Source organism: Mustela putorius, unplaced genomic scaffold (assembly GCF_011764305.1).
Source record: "Mustela putorius furo isolate JIRA1106 unplaced genomic scaffold, ASM1176430v1.1 tig00000832_pilon_pilon_pilon, whole genome shotgun sequence".
In the NCBI taxonomy this organism is placed as follows: Eukaryota; Metazoa; Chordata; class Mammalia; order Carnivora; family Mustelidae; genus Mustela; species Mustela putorius.
The window spans coordinates 6,376,652-6,397,511 of record NW_025421491.1 but is presented as its reverse complement, the minus strand read 5'-3'; the positions used below and the strand labels follow the sequence as shown (position 1 = coordinate 6,397,511).

At 38.0% G+C, this 20,860-nt stretch overlaps 1 protein-coding gene and 1 non-coding gene across 2 annotated transcripts in view; both read right to left on the bottom strand.

Moving 5' to 3' along the window:
• Positions 1–20,271, bottom strand: part of CYYR1 (cysteine and tyrosine rich 1) — a 105,137-nt gene extending 84,866 nt beyond the window's left edge. Inside the window, exons 1-2 of the mRNA XM_004757447.3 lie at positions 19,878–20,271; positions 14,831–14,933 (exon numbers count right to left, since the gene is read on the bottom strand). Coding sequence (XP_004757504.3) covers positions 14,831–14,933; positions 19,878–19,950 — 176 coding nt within the window. The 5' untranslated portion in view covers positions 19,951–20,271. The remainder of the gene's footprint in view (positions 1–14,830; positions 14,934–19,877) is intronic.
• Positions 64–170, bottom strand: LOC123393402. Its single transcript, XR_006608167.1, has one exon. It is a non-coding gene; the product is annotated as a U6 spliceosomal RNA (small nuclear RNA).
• Positions 20,272–20,860: the final 589 nt, after the last annotated feature.

The window sequence follows — 20,860 nt, the reverse complement described above, 5'->3', positions numbered from 1 at the left end:
CTCACTAGCTCTTTCTCTCTTTCTTTCTTTTTCTTTCTCCCTCTCTCTCTCTCTCTCTTTCTTTCTTTCTGGTAATGCTTCATGTATTTGCATGACATCCTTGTGCAGGGGCCATGTTAATCTTCTCTATATCATTCCAATTTTAGTATATGTGCTGCTGAAGTGAGTACAAAGATCTCACTGGTACTTTCTGGTTCCATGGAGCAACACTCCTGGTTCTCTGGTCAGAAAAAAATGGGCTTTATTTACTTTATTCACTCTGTTCTTTGCATACTTCAAAAATGGGCTCATATCCAGGGTTGAATACTAGGAGGACAAAGGCAGAAAAAACACAGTGGGGATTCACCCCATCCTTCTGGCATTACATCATTCTGATCAGTAAGGAAGATTGCCTAGTCTCAGAATTTTAAGCTTCTGTCATTGTCAATGCCACTGCTGCGGCAACCAAAAAAGCTAGCTACACAAGAGAACAGAGAAGAGAAAAAAATACCGGGGTATTTTCCCCACTGTCTTTCATCATGAAAAGACTGTGCTTATTTAGCTAGAGCTGGAGGGATTCCCCTGTATCTCTCTGTGTTCATATTCTGAAGCCTACTTATGTGTTTTGGGCTACGTTTAGTCCAGAGTGGATAAACAGAGGGAAAAAACACTGGCAAACTCTTGGCTAGTTAGGCAGTACTTTGAATTTTGGTCTTGTTCCCCAGTCCGCTTGCTACTGTTTATTTTCCGTATACCCGAAATAACTGCTTATGCATTCCACCCAAGTTCTATAGCTGCATTCAGTGGGAGGCAGAGAGAGGAGCATACTTTCTCTTTTCTTACCCAGAACTGAATCCAATTCTCGTGATGAAAGGTAATGAGACAAAAACTATTTTGCCACAAATACTAAGCAAAATATATAGCATGTACAATAGGCTGGCTGTTTAAGAGCAACAGACTGAGTATAAAGAAATTCATTTTAGAATCGATAGACCTCAGTGAATCCTTGCTATGATCAATGACTTTTTGTTTAGCATGCCATCTGGCATTTATTCATTACCACTGAAAATATTTTCAATCTGGTGATTGTTGCAAAATGTAGGTTATGTATAATATCATCAGAGTCAAGTCACTGCCTTTTTTATTCTTGTCTTATAAGCACTGACTTACATTGAAAGAACTGCTGATTAAGATATTTTTTTAAAAAGCCTAATCAGAGCATTTCTAAACTTTTACATGCAAAGGCACACTCCAATCTATAGAGTACTGTGATCACTCTGTTGAAATGGCCAGCAGTTAGAACACTGCTTTGTGCCTTAATTACTGACATATCATCAATGGAGATGCACCAGCCTTACGTAAAATATATATTTCTACAAAGTTGTAAATAAAATAAATTTTGAAAGGTGAATTACTTGGAGCTCTATAATGAATCATTTAGTAAAGCAAATCATTGCCCCCGTGATATTTGCTATTACATGTGTGATTTTTTTAATGAATCAGGTTTATATACTTTTATTTAGACTTGTTTAGCCCATTTTTTCTTTTGTTTCTCTAATTCATAGGTCAACCTAGGGCAACATGGCAGATTTGTCTATTTAATGCACATGACTTTCAGGGCTGTAATTTGCTTTTAACATTTGGTGGACAGCAGAACACAGTACTTAATTAGCTGCTTTTGCAGTTTTTATACTGCAATCACATTTGATTAAAAAGGTTGTTTATTTCACTCAAGGCTGAGGGTGCTCTCCTGAGGAGAGAAGCCTATGTTTTGGCCTGGTGGACCAGTGGGCGCTCTGCACCCAAAGTAGCATTTACTCTGCTGGTCCGTCATGGATTTCTGAACGACCTTGGAGAAGTCACTTTGCTCCCCCACCTGTTTCCTCTTTTCCAAAGCTCCAGACATTTTCAAAGCCCAGTGCTTTCATTAACAACAGGAAAAATGTTCAGAGCCCTTCTAAATGCTTTTATGAGCAAATATATTCTTTTTTAAAGACTTTAAAAAAATTTTTTTTAAAAAGATTTTATTTATTTGACAGACTGAGATCACAAGTAGGCAGAGAGGCAGGCAGAAAGAGAGGAGGAAGCAGGCTCCCTGATAAGCAGAGAGCCCAATGTGGGGTTCGATCACAGGACCCTCGGATCATGACCTGAGCCGAAGGCAGAGGCTTTAACCCACAGATCCACCAAGGCGCCCCGCAAATATATTCTTTAATCAAATTCCGAGAGGTAAGCAAGAAGTTACTACTGTTCCCTTTTTACAAATTAATAAACTGGGGCTCAGTGATATTAGCAGAACAGAGTTTACACAGCATAAAAGAAAAAAAATCAAATGCATTTTTAGTGAATCCAAACATTCTTGGTTTTTCTTCTATGACTTCTATCACTAAGACTACTATTGATTAATAAAAGAATGACAAAGAATTGTTTTTGTTTAATTCCACCTGGTCAAGGGCAAAGAGGTCTATTTACTTAATGTAAAGATGGGTATTGTTTGAGACTGCAATCGCCATTTACTTGATAAATTTAAATTCAAATATATCTCTATGTATAACACTTTGGAGGTTGATCTATTATTCCTGGTGTCTGAGAGGAAAAATGTATTAACACTGCGCAGGTGGTCATTTGCAACCACAGGTAGCATTTAGTTTTTGCAAAATGCAGCATAGAAAGACAGAGTTCTGCTCACCTTTTTAACAGCATGAACTCATACAAAGTATGTTTGAAGTAATTTGTCATGTTTTTCTCTATTTTTGGCAGATTTGTGCAGAAGCATAAAATAAGCATTTTTCCTGTTACCTGTAAGATAGATCTTATTCCTTTTTCCTTAAAAATGAATGTGGAAACTCTAAATTCCATTGGTCTCTGAGTTACTGTGGGTTAAATAGCCAAGGCTTTTACCCATGGCACATTCAGATGGAATCCTATTACACTTTATGAGGTTATTATTGGCCTCTGAAATTCTCATTAGTTATGGGTGTGCTCATCCTAACGTTTGGTAGTTGGGAGACAGCTGAAAGACATTGTGTTCTGGTCGGTAGCTGCCCCCCAGAGTTCTCCCAATAGGATGCAATAAAAATCACTGTGCATGCATAATTCTTCCCTCCTCAATTTTGTCAACAAAACATTTTATCGCCAAAAATTATGCAAGTGAGAGCTACACAGGAGGCCATTCCCTTAATAATCACAGGCTGGCGAATCACACGGCATCACTGAAGGAGCACGGTCACTCCAGAAATGCGACAAGAGGTTAAATCATTATAATCAAATCGGTCTTTGAAGTCTTATCCCTCTCATCTGATTATAATTTATCCTAAACTGTGTGATTGGAAAGTGATGACTGGCTACACAGAAACCATGACATCAATGATCCCTGATTTATACTCCCTGAAAAGACAGTCTCTGAAATCGACAGCAATTTCCAATTATGATTTGATTTATGTAAGCAAATATTTACCCAGGTGATAACGTATTTAGGGAGAACCCACAAAATCTCAGGTTTTTCATGAGTAAATGGAGGATTGACCTGCATTTGAACAGTCTGTTCTGGATCACACAGTTGGTTCCGCCCTGTGCTTTCCATGCTCACTTGTCACACTGGCTTCCTGTCCTCGCAGGGTCTAGAGCACGGAAGGGCGGACAAATAATTTAGGAATTGGGATAAACTGATAAATAATAACAGAGTAGAAAAAGCATCATGTTACGGCAGCGTAAGGGAGGGAATTCAATCCAGATATTGAGAGCAAAAAAGGGCTTCCCCCAAAATATGGTGCTTAGATCTTCATAAAGTCTTACAGCCATGAATAGTTTCTTTTCATCCCTTTGGAAATCTTCAGATCTTCCGGAGCCAGTGGAGAGTGGGAGAAAGAAGTCAAACACACAGTTTTAAGTGCCAGCTCATTACATGGTAGCCGTATAAAATTAGACAAATTACTTAGCTCTGGGCCTTAACTTTCTCATCTGCACAGACAAGAATAATAATACCTTGGCCATGAGAGCTATTCTGAAGATTAATAAACTAATATATTTTTAAGCACATGGAACAGGGAACCCATTAAATAAAGGGTCATTCCTTTCATTCTGATAATACTTGCCACCACGAAACAATGCCCAACTCTTAACAACGTCAAACTCGGATTGCTATCCAATGAAGGTAGTCCCTAAAATCTGGGATATAGGACCAGATGGAGTGGATCCAGTTTGGGCATGATCCAAGTAAATAAAGATGGATCGGTACATAAATTGCTTTGTTCTGACAACATAATCCACTCAGAATGAACTGAAATGCCATGCACCCTATGTTTTAGATGATATAAAACACAAAAAGCACATAGAAGAAAATAAAGGCATTTACTGTCCACACCACAGGAGGTATACTCAGGCTGATGAGTGAAGAACAGATCCATTTCCATAGAGGTGCAGAAATTTTGAAGGGATAGAAAATACTTTATGGGCGGCTGAAATAAATGTAGAACACTTTTCAAAAGGCTGATTAAATATAGAAAGGGAAGAAATCACAGTGTCTTTCTGAATTCCCCTGGGGCTCCGCAGTTGGCTGCCTGTTCTCTTTTATACACCTCTCTTGTACACCTTTTTCAACAGGGCCCTCTAGGCTTTGTACTCTCAAATCCATCTGTGAGTGCTCCAGGCTTCCCACTGAGTTCAGATTAGTACATTTCACCAGTTGACGGCCCACTGAACTTAGCCTATAGGCTATGAAGCCTATTACCACTGCTTCCCTGCTTCTCCGCCACTCAACATAATTAAAAGTGGAATTAATTCCCCTTTCCGAACCTTCTTGAGTATTTCTCAGTATATATTTCTCATCCACCCAATCATTCAAAGGGAAAGCTCCAGAATTAAATTTGGGCTTGTTCCTTTCTTTCAGTCCCGATTGCTAGCTCCACATTCCATCAGTTCGCAAATCCTGATCTCTCCTCTCATTTCATGGCACAGAACACGGCATTGTCACGTAGGATCAACCTTGCCCACCCAGTGTGCTTGGAGGATGGGCCGCCTCAGCATCCCTGGGAGTTTGTTCAAACTGCAGAATTTCAGATCCCACCCCACACCTACCAAACCAGAAGGTGTATGTTAACAAGAGGCTTTGATACTTACAAGAAGAAATATGCATTTGGTCTTCATTCTATTTCTGACACAGAGCTCCTAAAATCCTTGAATTTTCCTAAAGGTGTCTTTTGTTAATGTTAATGAGGTGACTTTCAGAAAGCATCTGAGGATGGGAGCTGATTGCTCGAGGAACCAATCCTATGATTAGAGGGTTAGAACTTTCAGTCCTATCCACCAGCTTCTGGGGCTGGAGATTGTGTTCAATCATGTCTGTGTCATGAGGCTTCCATTAAACCCCAAAAGGAGTTTGGAGAGCTTCCAGGTTGTGGACATGCAGAGATTGGGGAGAGTGGAGTATTAGGGGGACATGGATGCGCTGAACCCTTTCCTGCTGCCTTGCCCTGGGCATTTCTTCCATCTGGCTCTTCCTGAGTTATATCTTTTTACAATAAAGTAAGTAAAATGTATCTCTGGGTTCTGTGAACCACTTGAGCAAATTATTCAAACCCGAGGAGGGGGTCATTGGAACCTCCAAGCTATGCCTGGTCGGTCAGAAGCAAAGGTGACAACCTGTACTGGCCATTGATGGCTGAAGTGGAAGGGGGTCTTGGAGGACTGAGGCCTTCACCTGTGGGATCCAATGCTGCCTCCGCATCGACAGGGTCAGAACTGAGTTAACTGCATGGTGGCGTTGGAAAACCCACACAATGGAACTGGTCTCAGAATCATAGGTGTCTTGGTGACTCCATTCCTGCTATCATCAGACTTCCATTGCTTCCTTCTATTTTACTGAAAGGTTTTCAAATACATAAGAATTACAGATAAGGATATAAAACACCTGCATTCTTCCCACCCAGATTCATTCCATGTTAATAATGTATGTTTGCTTCAGTTGCTTAATATTTTCAGTGATAAAAGAGTCCAGTTGAAGGTCCCCTCCCTCTTCTCCCTAGTGAGCAACTTGTCCCAGTTTGCCAAGGACTGTCCCTATTGTAGCGGTGAAAATTCTGCATTCTAGGAAATCTTTCAGTTCTGGGAAATCCTAAAATTCATGTGTACCTTTCTCTCCCCCAGATAATCACACACTTACCGCATGCCCATTATTTCCAGTAATACAAAGAATTATTTTACGTGTTTAACTCTACACGAATAGTACCATGTTTTGCACATTCTGTTCCTGTGAACTCTTTCCCACACAGCATTACCAGTTTTGAGACTTACTATAAGGATACATTACCATGCACTGATTTATTATCATTGATGTATCCCATTTCATTGTATGAACATACTCTATCCATTTTCTTCTGATGGAAATTTTGGTTGATTCCAATGTTTTGCCAGTTTAACGTGTCCACCGATATGATAAATATCACCTTTTGCAGATCTGGGAGTTTTGTAGGGAATATATGTGGAAGAGGAATTGCTAAACCCCAACATGTGCCCGTCTTCCTCTTGACTGCACGTGGTCAAATTGCTCCCCAAGTATTGGCAACAGTTTCTGTTCTTCCACGGGCAGTGTGAGTCCCTTCACCTTGCTCACATGGCTCAATACCTTCTGATTTAAGAGCACTGATAGCCCGACAAGTACGAGATAGTATTTCAGGTCCCTGCTTAATGAGCCAGGTGGAGCATATTCCATGTTTACTGCCCTTTCACTTTTCTGTTCTATTACTTTTTTTGTGTACACACATGGCCCATTTTCCTATTGAGCATTCTGGTTATTAATCTTTTGTGAGTCATATGAACCGCAAGTATCTTCTCCAAGTGAGAGATTTGCCTATGCTTTGTCTATGGAATTCTGTTGTCTTGTATATTAAATTTTTTTCAATGGAGATATAATTCATATACATAAAACTCACCACTTAAAAGTATATGGTTCACGGGGTTGGAGATGGATGAGACAGATAAAGGGGATTGAGAGATATGAACTTCCACTTACAAAATAAATAAGTCATGGAGATAAAAATGTTTGTTAAAAAGTATACAGCGTATCGGTTTTTAGTTTTAGCAGTTTTATTTGTGCTTTTCTCTCTCTCTCGTTTTTTAAAGATTTTATATATTGACAGAGAGTGATCTGGAAACAAAGAGCAAGCACAAGTAGGAGGAATGGCAGGCCAGAGAGAAGCAGGTTCCCCACTGAGGAGGAGCCTGATGTGGGGCTTGATCCAAGAATCCTGGGATCATGACCTGAGCCAAAGGCAGCTGCTTAATCGACTGAGCACCCAGGCACCCTTGTGTTTCCTCTTTTATTTTAGAAATCTTTCCTATCCTGATACCATAATGTCATTCTCTCCCTTTTTAAAAAACTGTGAACGTTTGCTTCTTGGGTTTAATTAATCCAGTAGGAATAGGCCTTGGGTGTGGTGTGATGAAGTGATTGAGTTTAATGTTTACCCATATGGATAGCTAATGCACCGTTTATTAAATAATCTATCCACCTCCACTGGTTTGTAATGCCATCTGCTATCTATCAAATTCCCATATATACATGAGTCAATTTCTAAGTTCTATATTCTGTTGGTTTATCTGTGAACCAATATCACATGATTTATTTTCTATAACTTTATAATAAATCTTGATGTCTCCAAGGCATGTCTCCTCACTTTGTTCTTTCTCATATCTGTCTTTTTTTCCCCCCTACTGTCCCACATAAACATTGGCTCAGACTGTCAAAGTCAACAAAAAAACGACCCAAAAAATGGGTTTCAATTATAATTTCACTGAGTTTACATAGAGTTGAGGAAGAACTGACATATCCCAGTATTGGCATCCTTACTGTATTCCCATCTACAATTTGATAGATCTCTTAATTTCTTCAGGGGTCTCTTTCATCTGTTGAAATTTTTATATATTTGTATTACTCTATAAATGCCACACATATATTATTGCTGTATTTCTTACCAGGTATCTTACTTTTTTTGATGTTGTAAGTGAGATTTTTGTGCTATATAAATATTACATTGTCTGAACGTTGCTGATATATAGGATGCACTGAGTTTTGTGCAATGATCTTGCATGCCGCAGTCCTGGTGAGTTCTCATTCATTTTTATGGTCTGAGGAGTACGGGCAATCATATCATTTAAAAATAATAATGATTTAGCTCCTTATTTTCCAATTCTTTTTTTTTTATTTAAAGATTTTATTTATTTGACACACAGAGAGAGAGAGAGATCACAAGTAGGCAGAGAGGCAGGCAGAAAGAGAGGAGGAAGCAGGCTCCCTGCTGAGCAGAGCCTGATGTGGGGCTCAATTCCAGGACCCTGAGATCATGACCTGAGCCGAAGGCAGCGGCTTAACCCACTAAGCCACCCATGCACCCCTATTTTCCAATTCTTATCACATCTTTTTAGCTTATCTTGTTTGTTACACTGACCAGAACAGTAGGATGCTGAATAGAAGGGTTAGATGCTAGCTTACAGTTGCCTTTAAAGGGAAAGGTTATAATATTGTATCACTAAGTCTGGTGTTCGAGGTAGGTGTGGTTTTTGGTTTTTGTTCTTGTTGTTGTTGTTGAGATATTTATAAGATGAAGAATTTTCTTCCATATTCTTAGTTTGTTAAATGTTTTCTTTTAACTCTAAATAAGCAATGAATTTTATCACTTGCTTTTCTTTTCAAGGTTAATCGTAGAATTACTCTCCTTTAAGAAGACTTCCTAGGACCCTAAAGTTGGACTAAAAGTGCCTTCTCTCTCCTTCCACCACATTTTGTGCTCTTCCTAGGAGATTACTCTACGCTCCCCAGGAGCTTATTAACAATTCAAGAACAACAGCCATGTTTGATTCACGGCTAAATCCCCCAGAACCTGGTGTAAAACATAGAATATCTGTATACATATTTATAGATATAATTTCCTGAGAACATATTCTAGAAACTTCATTCCTTTCTAAAAACAAATTATGCTTCTGACATTTAAGCTTAATTTACAAAGGCAATTATGATGAAATAGAATATAAATCTGACTGAAAAGAGTTTCAGATTTCTAGATGTTTATATTTGCTCTTAATAAAATAACCCATAAAATATAAATGGCTCCTGAGAAACACTGGCTTAATTTTTAAATTACACATAATTTGTTACTATATTTGAAAGCAAATTCATATTTGTTTTAACATTATATTAATTATTTATCTTTGTGTTATGATTAAAAAGAAGACCCCCCCCCCACAAACTTCTATTTGCTCAGTAAGCACCTTGCAGAGTTGTTTTTCTAATATCTAAATACTAAGAATATTTTAAGTTGATTAATTTAAATAATGTTCTTACCAATACCAAAAACCTTTCAAAATGTTTTAGGTTCTAGTCAGTATTTGAAGAGCCTCATGTGTTTAATTCAGAATGCTCAGCTACTTAATGAGCATACAACTTCAAATGCCATTTGAAAATATGAAACTTTTCTCTTTTAACTTGGTTTTGCTTCCATGCATAACATGGGTCTAAAATCACAGTGGTGATATTTATTAGCCGTCCTTGTGAGAAAATGTGGGCAATCCATCTTTCACATTTCATTGAGAAGAAAAGAAACTTAACCCCACCAGGATCTCCATTATTAGTTCTTCCTTTTGATAATTTTTTCCTCATGGGGATTTTGTGTTAGCTGGAAGGTACTCTGAAATCCCTAGACAGAGCTGCACTTTACAGAGGCAAACTGGAAGAGCAAAAATCTATTTTTGAGTAAAAGGATTAAATCTTATATCTTGTTATCTGGCTCACTAGTCCAACCTAGGTATTATTGGGTTCATATTCAATATTGGGCAGTCCTTTTTTTCCTCATGTAGCAGTTTCTCTGCATTTCCAGTAAAGTCCTGTTTTTACTCTGTTGCATTACTGATTGTAATTAGGCACTAAGTCACCTCCTCTCTCCCCTTAAATTCTTCCAATTCTGAAGGGTACTCTACGACCACATCTTCGTGCTGGATCCTCTTTCTTGAGAATGTCAATTAAACTTCATCAACAGCAAGAATGGAAATATCCCTTTCCATATTCATCACAGATGTTTACTTTTCATGGCAAGAGTGGCTGGATGAAATATTTGAGAACCAATTTGATGAGAAATTATTTGCTTCTCGAATTGGCCTGGTCCTCACTTTCAAGCATAGTGAAGCTTTCAATCTTGAGTTAGTTACCCCTGAGATGAAAAATGCCAAAAATGGAGAAATAATTCCAAGGTCACATAATCTGTCATGTTCTAAATAGTGCAACGCTACAAAGTGTTTATTCCAAGTGCATTCTCTGTGGCATAAAGAAAATAATGTCCACTGGGCACCTTCTCACCTGCGTTCCTTGCCATAGCGATGTCTAAGAATGTGTCATTTCTATATAAAATGAACTATCTTATTTCCAGAAAAATAATGGATTATTTCGTTTCAGTTTTGATAAGTGTAGTCAGTAAAAGTACGTCTATCAATAAAAGTATGTGAAAATCAAAAGGACCTATCTTTTGTCTTCCCTACTTATTCATTTGCCATATTCAAAGTTTAACCTTCACTCTCTAGCAACGTTGAACGACTTGGGTTTTTCCAAACTGATCATTTCCTTTCTTCTATCTTTGCTTTTGTAACTGAGACTCTCTCTCTGGAATGCACCTCCCTTTCTTCACTGTCCATTTATGTAAATATCTACTCTTCCTTCAATATGCTGATCCAATGTCATGTTTATGAGACTTTCTCTAAACATTACTTTCTAAACACACACACACACACAAAGACATAGCTGTTTTCTGTCTTCTGGGCCCTCCTATAGCACTTCACAGATTAATTCATTGCTTTAGAATTATTTGTCTACACTTTCTTCTCTTATTAGGTAGTGAAATCTTAGAGATCAAGGTATACCATTTATTCATTTTTGGATCCCAGAATCTAGTTCAGTACTGTCATGGTAATTAATGGGCACACCATATGTATTTGTAAATAACAAATTTGCATAGTATATGCTAATTTCTGTATAAGCATTCTTAAATTCTGGAAAATGGTGTTTTTTTTTTTTTTTAAAGATTTTATTTATTTATCAGAGAGAGGGAGGGGGAGAGAGCGAGCACAGGCAGACAGAATGGCAAGCAGAGGCAGAGGGAGAAGCAGGCTCCCTGCTGAGCAAGGAGCCTGATGTGGGACTAGATCCCAGGACGCTGGGATCATGACCTGAGCCGAAGGCAGCTGCTTAACCAACTGAGCCACCCAGGCGTCCCGAAAATGGTGTTTTTTTAATATTGAGCATATTATCTTTAACCATAATGAGCAAAAGTAAATATGCTATTTTATTTATTTCTTTTTTTAAAAGATTTTATTTATTTATTTGACAGAGATTACAAGTAGGCAGAGAGGCAGGCAGAGAGAGAGAGAGGAGGAAGCAAGCTCCCCACAGAGCAGAGAGCCCGATGTGGGGCTTGATCCCAGGACCCTGGAATCATGACCTGAGCCGAAGGCAGAGGCTTTAACCCACTGAGCCACCCAGGCGCTCCTAAATATGCTATTTAAATCAACTTATGTTAATTAGACTTATTATGATCATTTTGCAATCTATACAAATACTGAATCATGATATTGTACCCCTGAAACGAATATAATGTTATATGCCAACTGTATTTCAATTAAAAAGTAGATATGCTGTTTTGTTTTTGTTTTTGTTTTTGTTTTTGTTTATAATTTTTTATTTTTTATAAACATATATTTTTATCCCCAGGGGTACAGGTCTGTGAATCACCAGGTTGATATGCTGTTTTAAAAGTTGAATTTTTAAAGTTTTTCATGAGGCATACGTAAAATTAAGAATCCCTAATTGAAAAAAGGAAAAAAACATGTGGGGGGTGTACAATCTGAATTTATTTGCCAAAATTAAACCATATTTAGAATACAAAATGTCTACAAAGGAGGGACCTGAGTAAAATAAGCCTTTGCAACTAAAAGTTAGGTTGCAAAAAAAAAATAAAAGGTAGGTTGAAAGTTAGCTCTTGTGATCTCTTTATAAAATGAGCTAATGTCCTTAATTTGTGGAACAGAAAGGTTGGTTGAAGTAAGCAGAGTCAAGGTCAGAACATCTCTACTCTGATCAATGTAGAAGGGCTTCAGCAATGAGGATTGACTGTACCTTACCTTACCGATTTGTGAACAGTCTAGAATGACCCAAATTGCATTTTGCACACTTTTACCGCTTTTACACAGAGCCAAGATAGCTTCTATTTTGAAAACAAACAAAAATAGAAACCACATTATAAACAATTTATAAAATTAGTCATTTAGGATACGTAACATTCCATCATGTTTATTGCTCTCTTCCTTATTACTGTTCTAATAACTACAAAGATTTAATTTTCTGTTAAGATGATTAAAATGGTTTTAGTAAGATTGTGCCTGGATACTTGGAAGAGAGGAAGTGTAGTTTCTGAGTTCCAAAATAGTAACATTTGAAAACATGTACATGAAAGAACTTCTGTAAGCATTCTTGGAATGACTTTTTCCCCTATCTACTCCCCCTCACCACAACTTAAAAAAACAACAACAACAAAAAAAAACCATGGGTGGAGTTAAGAACTCTTTTCAAATCTTAAACAATAAGTGGAAATCCTGAAAATGTATTCTCCTTTATTCAGTGGGGAAAACACTTTAAAGCTTCTCTCTCTCTCTTTTTTTTTTTTTTCCTCCTAAGAATTGTTTAGCAAAGGATTTACTTAGTGGCTTCTATTTTGAACTGAAAATTCAGTTTTAACAGCCTGAAATATAATGCCATCTGTGTTTCTTCATCTCTCTTTTTCAAATGTAACAAGTACATGGCCCAAATAACCCAGATAAATACATCAATTCAACTGATTCCTTACTTTAACTAAGGGTACAATTAAAGAGGAGTAGAGTATGTGCCATAAAAATGTAAATGTGAGTGCAAATACAATATATACAAGGCGCACCTATATATTTAAATTTCTTAAGTTCTAATTAAGTAATTTTGTCTTCTCTGTGTATTTACCAGGGTAGAGGTAGCTATGAGTTGAGAAGTAAGGGCACAACATATACCATGGTGGACATTAGCAGATGAGACCAGGAGCCGGGGGACCAGAGAATCACAGATCCCTCTGAAGCCACTTTCCTTAAATCTATACCACCTACTCAGCCCACATATACATCAACTCAAAACAGCAATAGTTAGCATGTGGAATTCACTCAAAAATAAAACTGGGATTCAGTAATAATGTATTTTAAATGGCTTTAAAAGTGGGAAGTGATATACAAATGTGAAATACCATTATATATTTATATTCAGAATATTCTGAGCTGATTAGTTCCTATAAATAACATTCTGATTGATGTCTAATGTAAGAAAGGGACTTAATCCCTTTTCAACAAGATTCCCATGAGAAAAAATTCAAACATTTTATTTAGAGTTTATTTTGCATCAAAGAATGCTTAAAATTCCACTCATCAATCTTTATTACTGCCTGACATTTCTTATATAGCCATGATAGATTTCAAGACTATCCTGAAATATGATTCTTTATGGGCTTATTCAGAGAGACATGATCTCTAATATCAGCTCCAACTTTGATTCTTGAAAGTTTACTGGTGCCAGCTTTTCTATCCTCAGAATGGAGGATGAGTTATAAGCCCTATCAGTGGACATGTGCCTAAAATAGCCAGGAACACTTCCCTTCATGTCTAATCTTTCCTGTTTCTACTAACGCCTTCATGGGACAGGGGTTAAGCCACAACAGATCATCTCCCAAATCACCCTGATATCCACCTGAAAAGTAAAAACCAAGGAGCTAGTCCAAGAGGCTAGACTCTTACTGTTCCTGGAAATCCATGGGTGATTTTTGACATTAAGAATTTTTGACATTAGAATTTGACATTAAGATTTTTGACATTAAGAATTTGGAAATTCTTAATCTTTCTAATTTTCTGATTGATTTCTAGATCTGTATACAAGAACTGAGACTTGTACACCCTTCAGACATACAACCCTGAAAGCAGTTCTTGCTTCTTCATTTCCCTTTCCCCAGAAGCAATTCCAAAATAAATTCATTCTTTTTTTTTTTTTTTTTTTTTTTTTTGAGTGGAGTCCACACTCAGTGGGAAGCCCAACATGGGACTTGAACCCATGACACAAGATGTGGACCTAAACTGAGATCAACAGTCAGACACTTAATCAATCAACCGAGCCACCCAGGCACCCCTCCAAAATACATTCTTAATTTGTTTTGGGGAAATGCTCAACACATCCCAGGTGTATATGTTTCATTGATGTTTATAGTTGGCTACCCCTTTATACTGTTGATGGTCATTCTTGGGCTCTAAACTTTTTCCTGAAGTTGTTTAATATGCATTATGTAGAAAATTGACATTTTATATCCCAACTGTTTTTTTATTCATAATATCTCTTTTCCCTGGTATCTACTGAATGGGTTAGACAAATATACGGCAAAATAAACTATCCATGGTTAAATGACCAATTCAACTTAAAAAACCTTCGGCAGACAGGTTTATAATATTAAAAAATGATCAACAATATGAATGCAGATGACTAAAACCATTAGTATTCTGGAACACAAATTGAGCAGTAAAAGAATACTTTTAAACTCCCTTCTAATAAAAGCAGCTAATTTTGCATATCAGTTCGTACCTTTTGTCAATAATATAACACATGAGATAGTGATGAGCATTACTATCTCCATGAAGATTTTATGTCAATAATGACTCTCAAAATTTCTTGCCCCTACATATAACGTAGTATTTTGTGAAAGCCCAACCAAGCCATGAAAGAGCATCAGTATTGCCAAATCTGACCAGTACTCACGAGAGGATATTCCCGATATAAGCATAGTAGGAGCAACAGTAAGGTGTGGTCCCATCACAGCAGTAAGATCTGCAGTCTTTCCCACACTGAGCAAGGCAATCCTCTGCAAGATAAACACCTCATAAGTCCTTTATGGTTCTGAAATCACAGCTTCATGAAAAAGTCTTCTATTTCACATCTCACTCAGTCAACGACCACTCTTCAGTGCGTTTAGATATTCATTTTATGTCATCAGAATTCTAAGACACGTGTAAGCATCAAAACTAGTCTTCCTTCCCTCCTGGCCATCAATCTAGAAGTCGCAAAGATCATTTGTTTTTGAATTTCCTGATCAAGCACCATAACTGGTAGTCAGAATTGTTGAACGAGACACTGAAAGGAGAAATGAATGATCCAGCGAATCAGCCATTCAATTTTTCAATAGAATTCTTTTTTTACTCAATAGAAGTCTTATAATAATTTTGAAATGATCAAGTTTTGACTTGAGAGTAGTACCCACAATTAGCTTCATTTTATAGAAAGTGTTATTGACATTATAAAGTCAACTGGAGATAATTTTAAAATAATATATATTTTCATGACAGTGTACTATGTGTTATCCTTTCTCTACATTTCTTATCTTAATAATTACAGTTTGCACACATAAGGTAACACGAATGAGTCTGCACAACCTGTCAATCCATCTGGACTGGAAGATAATGAGTTAGTTGTACAAAGACATTCCTGTATGTAACTAAATTGTAAATAATTAAGAATTTATTTAGTGCCAGATTTAAGAATCAATAAGTTATGAAGAAGCACTGTGGAAAAGGGGGAAAGGTATTTTCTGAGTAAAAAGGACATGTTGGAACTGATATAACCAAATTACTGTCTTTTTTTCCCTTTCCCTCTCCTTTTTTTTTTTTTTTTTTTTTTTTTTTTTTTTTTTGGTAATGAAAATTAGACCCAAAATGCTGAATAAAAGTTACCTAGTTTTTAAAAATTCTTTGTGCCACCTCAATGATTTATGTTAAGATTGTCAGTTAAGTATACTCAGTGGTATAAATTATAATGGATAGGTGAGTTTCATGTACATGAGTAGGAAAACATTAAATTATAAGCTGGTAATTTAAATTATATGTTTAAGAACCACAACATAATTCCTTTCCAGCTCATTCTCTAATGGTAACATCAACTATGTTCTAAATTATATAACACTTTTGCTTTACTGTCAGATCATAACTGAAAGGTGCACAATGTTATACTGTGTCTGTATGTCCACGTGATTGATTTATCTAGAAAGGAAAATTCATATTTTGTTTTTAAATCACCTCCCTGGCAGGATGATTTTTGACAAATGGATGTGATCAAAAGTTCCTTCATCTTTGTCAATACCGCATGGCTTTTATAGAGTAAGTGAAAACATTCCTATTTTTCCCCCTCAATTTTATTTCTACTCTAATATTTTCTTCTGAGATGTCATAAGAAGAGATAAGAGGAAAAAAATAATTACACTTGTAGATTCAGTAACTCTACTTAAAACCAGTGTTAAATTTTCAAGACAGAAACACAATCTAATAATGTCACGACAGTGTATGCTTTTTGCAGAGTACATCACACTTTTTAAGGTTATTTATTTTACCATTTCTATAGCTCTCATTTTCAGTGCTGTTTAGTGAATTCAAATATTTAGACTAGTTTGTAGTCTCAAGAGAGTTCGTAGTCTCAAGAGGTTTCATAGGTATGTTTTGCTCCATGTTCTTTAAGGCCATTTAGAGAGTGGGAAAGCTAAGGTCCCCACTTCTGTCTGAGCAAGACAACCCCTGTGTAAGTAGCTTCATGGACATGAATGATGCCCTTGTTAGTGATGTCTTACTCAGCCCTCCGTGAATATCAAAGATCCAATTACTATTATTGTATTCCAATTACTACTATTATAAGGACACAGTGTTATCAAAATATTTTGAACCAATGTTACAGGAAACCAAGCCCACTATCTTGTAGCCAAGAAGCTGGATTATACCTGCAGCAAACATCAAGATCATGTCACACATTGTTCATTATGTTTAATGGCATTTTCCAACACTCCTGTCCACTTCCCATAACTGAACAACTGAAAAGGGCAGATTTAATAGTACGGTAAATACATTCACAATCGCATTTCCAAATTGAGGTTTTGATCAGACCTCAAATCTTAATCTGTTAGTTACTTTCTCCAGTTTATTTGAGAATAATTCTATGAAGATCAGATTTGGAAGATGCCAGAGCATTTTCCTGTAAAGAATGGAACATTCCAATTGTTTCAGAAGATAAATGATATTACTTCTAATATTAAAGTTAATATCCTTGAAAAATAGCCAGTTGAAACTTTCTTCAGTGACTTTAATTAAAGGCATGATCTGGAAGAAGTTTCTCCAACCCTCACCCCGCCTTAAGGAATGTGTAGCACAGGAAAAGCAACATCTGGCCTCAAGCACTTGTTCAGAAATGGTTCTTGTAAGCTACAGTTGAGGATAAGAGAGGAAGGAACAGGAGGGGACAGAAGCCACTGGCTGAGGCCGGGAAGGTAAAACCTTGGCCAGATCCTGTCTTTGTCGCCTGCAGTGGGAGTTGGATAATAATATAAACTTTACGGGGTCTCTTTCCAAAGGTGGTTCCATGGCAAAACATGATGCTTTAGGTAAAGAAACTCTGCTCTTACCTCATTAATGAATGCAACATGAATTTAATACATTTGTTTTGGAGGAAAATAATTCAGGCTAGGGGTAATATATCTACTTAGGTTTTGGTCCCATGAAAGCTGGCAGTTCATTTAACAAAGTGTCTCAGCTAGTACAGCTGCATTTTCTCCCCACCTAACTCCAGTCCTGATTTCCAGCCACATCTCTTAGTTCCAACCAAAATGAATTATCTAGTTCTGCAATTATCTAGTTTTGCAAATAGGTATCTCATGGATACCTCCACATTATATCCTACTTCATTCCCTTACATCCAAAGCTTCCCTATCAAAGGTCTAGTTCCTCAAATTCCTCCTTAATTCAATTTTTCTGAGCAAGTTTACTGAACTCTTCTTATGGGTCAGGTATTTTGCTAGTCTCTGGATATTACACTGAACAAAACAGACAGACATCATCTTCATAGAGCTTACACTCCTGAGCCAGAAATGAGGTCCCCTCCTGGGAACACCTATAGTGCACGACCATTCTTCTAGGCACAGCCTTCTATATTTTAAAGTAGACACACCTCGTCTCCCAGACAAGACTCAGAGCATGGTTTCTGTCTTATACATCACACAAAATGTTTCACTCAACAAATACTGGGTAAATAAATATGGCACACATAAAAGGGCTTCTGAAGAAACGAGTTCAGGAATTAACAGAAAAGAACACACTAAACATTTCTTATCAAAGACAATAACTCAATTCAGTATTACTGGCTTGTGATTACTTTGTAACTTACTAGGGAGGGAGGAAGATAGAAGAAATGAATGGAGGAAAACTTTTTCTAAACTAACCAAACTTGTTACCAGCCAGCCCTGCAGATTTCCTGAACCCCAGGGACTGTGCACCTAGCACTGGGGGCACAGGAGAAAGGAAGGAAAAGTGTGCACATTAGAAGCTTTCGGTTTACCCCTGGGAATAAAAAAGACAAAAGAATAAGTTGTTGTTCATGGGTGTGACTGAGTAAAGATGAGTGAGGTCGTGTTCTATTTTCTTATTTTTGTTTTCTTTGGATAAACAGAGGATGTAGAAAGAATCATTGCTTCGAATGAACCAGTAAGACTTTAATATAAAACTAATATTAATGCAATTGTTTCTTTCAGTCTCTCAAATTCTGGAAACCTCACACACACTATAAGTAAAAGAAATAACCATTGTAAGCAGGTTAGAATGTGGCTTCTCCTCCTTGAATAGGAAGTACTTTTCCTACTTTTATAAATGTTTGTGTTTGAAAGTCAATATTTTCCTTGCAATAAAGTATCACTAATTTACATTTTAATGTACAAATGGAAAATTTCTATAGTAGTCTGGGGAGTCATTTCTGGCATGGTTGAATGGGTTCGATTCTTCTGATGTTCCAATAACAATGTTGAAGAACCTGTTCATTTCAGTTGCAATATTTTTGTATCAGAAGCTAAATCAGTGCTACCTAAACTTACTAGTGCCTGTGATTTGTGTCCTAGGAAGCGGGAGACATAAAAACATTTTGCAAACAACTTTGCTTTTAGCTTGTTTTATGAATACAAAACAGATGCAAGGCCAAATGTATAATTAATTTTATATATAAATAACCAATGAAAGGCCATTTTGAGCTCCCTCTCAGTCACAAAACAAGAAAACCGCTTTGCTCCATCAATTATTAGCAATTCTCAAGAAGAATAATTAGGAGGAGAGAAATGAAACTCCTCTCACCTATCAACAGTGCTTAACGAAATCAATGAAAACAGATGAGTCTCTGGGTGAATTTTCACCCCTCAAAAGCCTTATATTTGAACTCAAAGCATCCAACTGCCCAGACTACTACACTTGAGAATGATCTAAAGAAAAAACAAAAAAACAAAAACCCCAAAGATCTAAAGCTTTTTATTTTGAAATATTTAGATTGCGGGGGCAGCAGGAGCGTGGAAAAGTCACCACATTACCTTGTTTTAAAACTTCAACAAATACATCTAAGCTCAGGTACTTTTTCAAGATGCTTTTCTCTCACTCTCAGCCTCTGGCTTCAACCCTCAGATTCCCGAGTCGTGGATGGGGTGGGATAAATTTTTATGCTCTCCAGAGAGTAAAATCCTGTAAATGTGGGGCTGGGGTTTTTAAGTTGCTTGCGGAGAGGGAAAGGGAGCGAAAAGGAAAAAGGGAAAGTTAAAGAAAAGGAACAGAACAAAACAGCGTGGAGGTCGAGCCCAGGGTCCCGGCGCGCCGGCCTCGGTGGCTGCCCCGCGGGGACCACACAGTTTCGCCCTCCCACAAAGGTCCCTGTGCGTCCCGCCCAACCCGCGTTGCCCCGAGGGTGATCCAGGCTCAGTCCCAAGTCCCCTTCCCTTCTCCCGCCACCCCAAGCCACTGACCTGCGTAGACAAAAAGCAGGACCAACTTCGGAAGCAAGATCCCTGGACACCCGGGCAGCCTCCGCGCGTCCATCCAAGCCGGTGGCCGGAGGTTGCGCGCCAGGACCGACGGACAGACACTGGAAAGGGCGCTGGGAGCGAAGGGAGAACCCCAGACACGGAGCGGCTGGAGGACGTTCAGAGGAAGAGGGCAACACTCCCGAGAGGGGGTTCGCGGGGAGACCGGGCCATTGCCCTGGAAGCCTTCGAGGGGAGCCCGGGTCGGCCCGCGCAGGGCTGCGCTGGGACCGAGGTCTCTTTGTCTCCGCCCGCGGCTCTCAGGCGGCAGACCAGGCAGCCCGCTCCTGCGTCCTGGGCCACCCGGGCTCACATTTCATCTCCGCGGGTGGCACCGCCGTGGGGCGGGGGGGGGGGGGGGGGGGGGGGGGCCCCGACTCCTCCCTACCCTCCTGTTTTTGCTTCTGTAGAGAGGGACTCCCTTAGCTAGATGGAACTTTTTCTAACCCTATGTTTTGACCATTGCTGTGCATTTTAAAAAGCTCCCTTTTTCTTCCTGCCCTCGACTCCAGTTTTTCCTTTAGAAGCAAAAATAGGTGAAGAAGAATTTAGTTTTTTATCTTTGAACAAATGTAGGGAATTTTCAGGATGGAAGGTACTGGACAAAGAAAGTCAATAAAGAAAGCCAAGGAGAACTGGCAAGTACAGAAATGGTGTAAGATGTTTCTCCTGAAAGGTAAAAAAAAAAAAAAAAAAAAAAAAAATGTTTATTTGTTAAACATCTAAAACATTGTCAGTAAAGTCATGGAAAACAAAAAAATAATGTACACTGTCATCACTGTTATTTGACACTGTTCTGGAGTTACTGGCCTATGCAATTAGACAAGAGAAAGAAAAAGAGAGGTATAAAAATTGGGAACAAAATTGTCATTTGCAAATGATATGCTTGTGTATGTGGAAAAGCAAGAGAACAGCTCTACTACTCT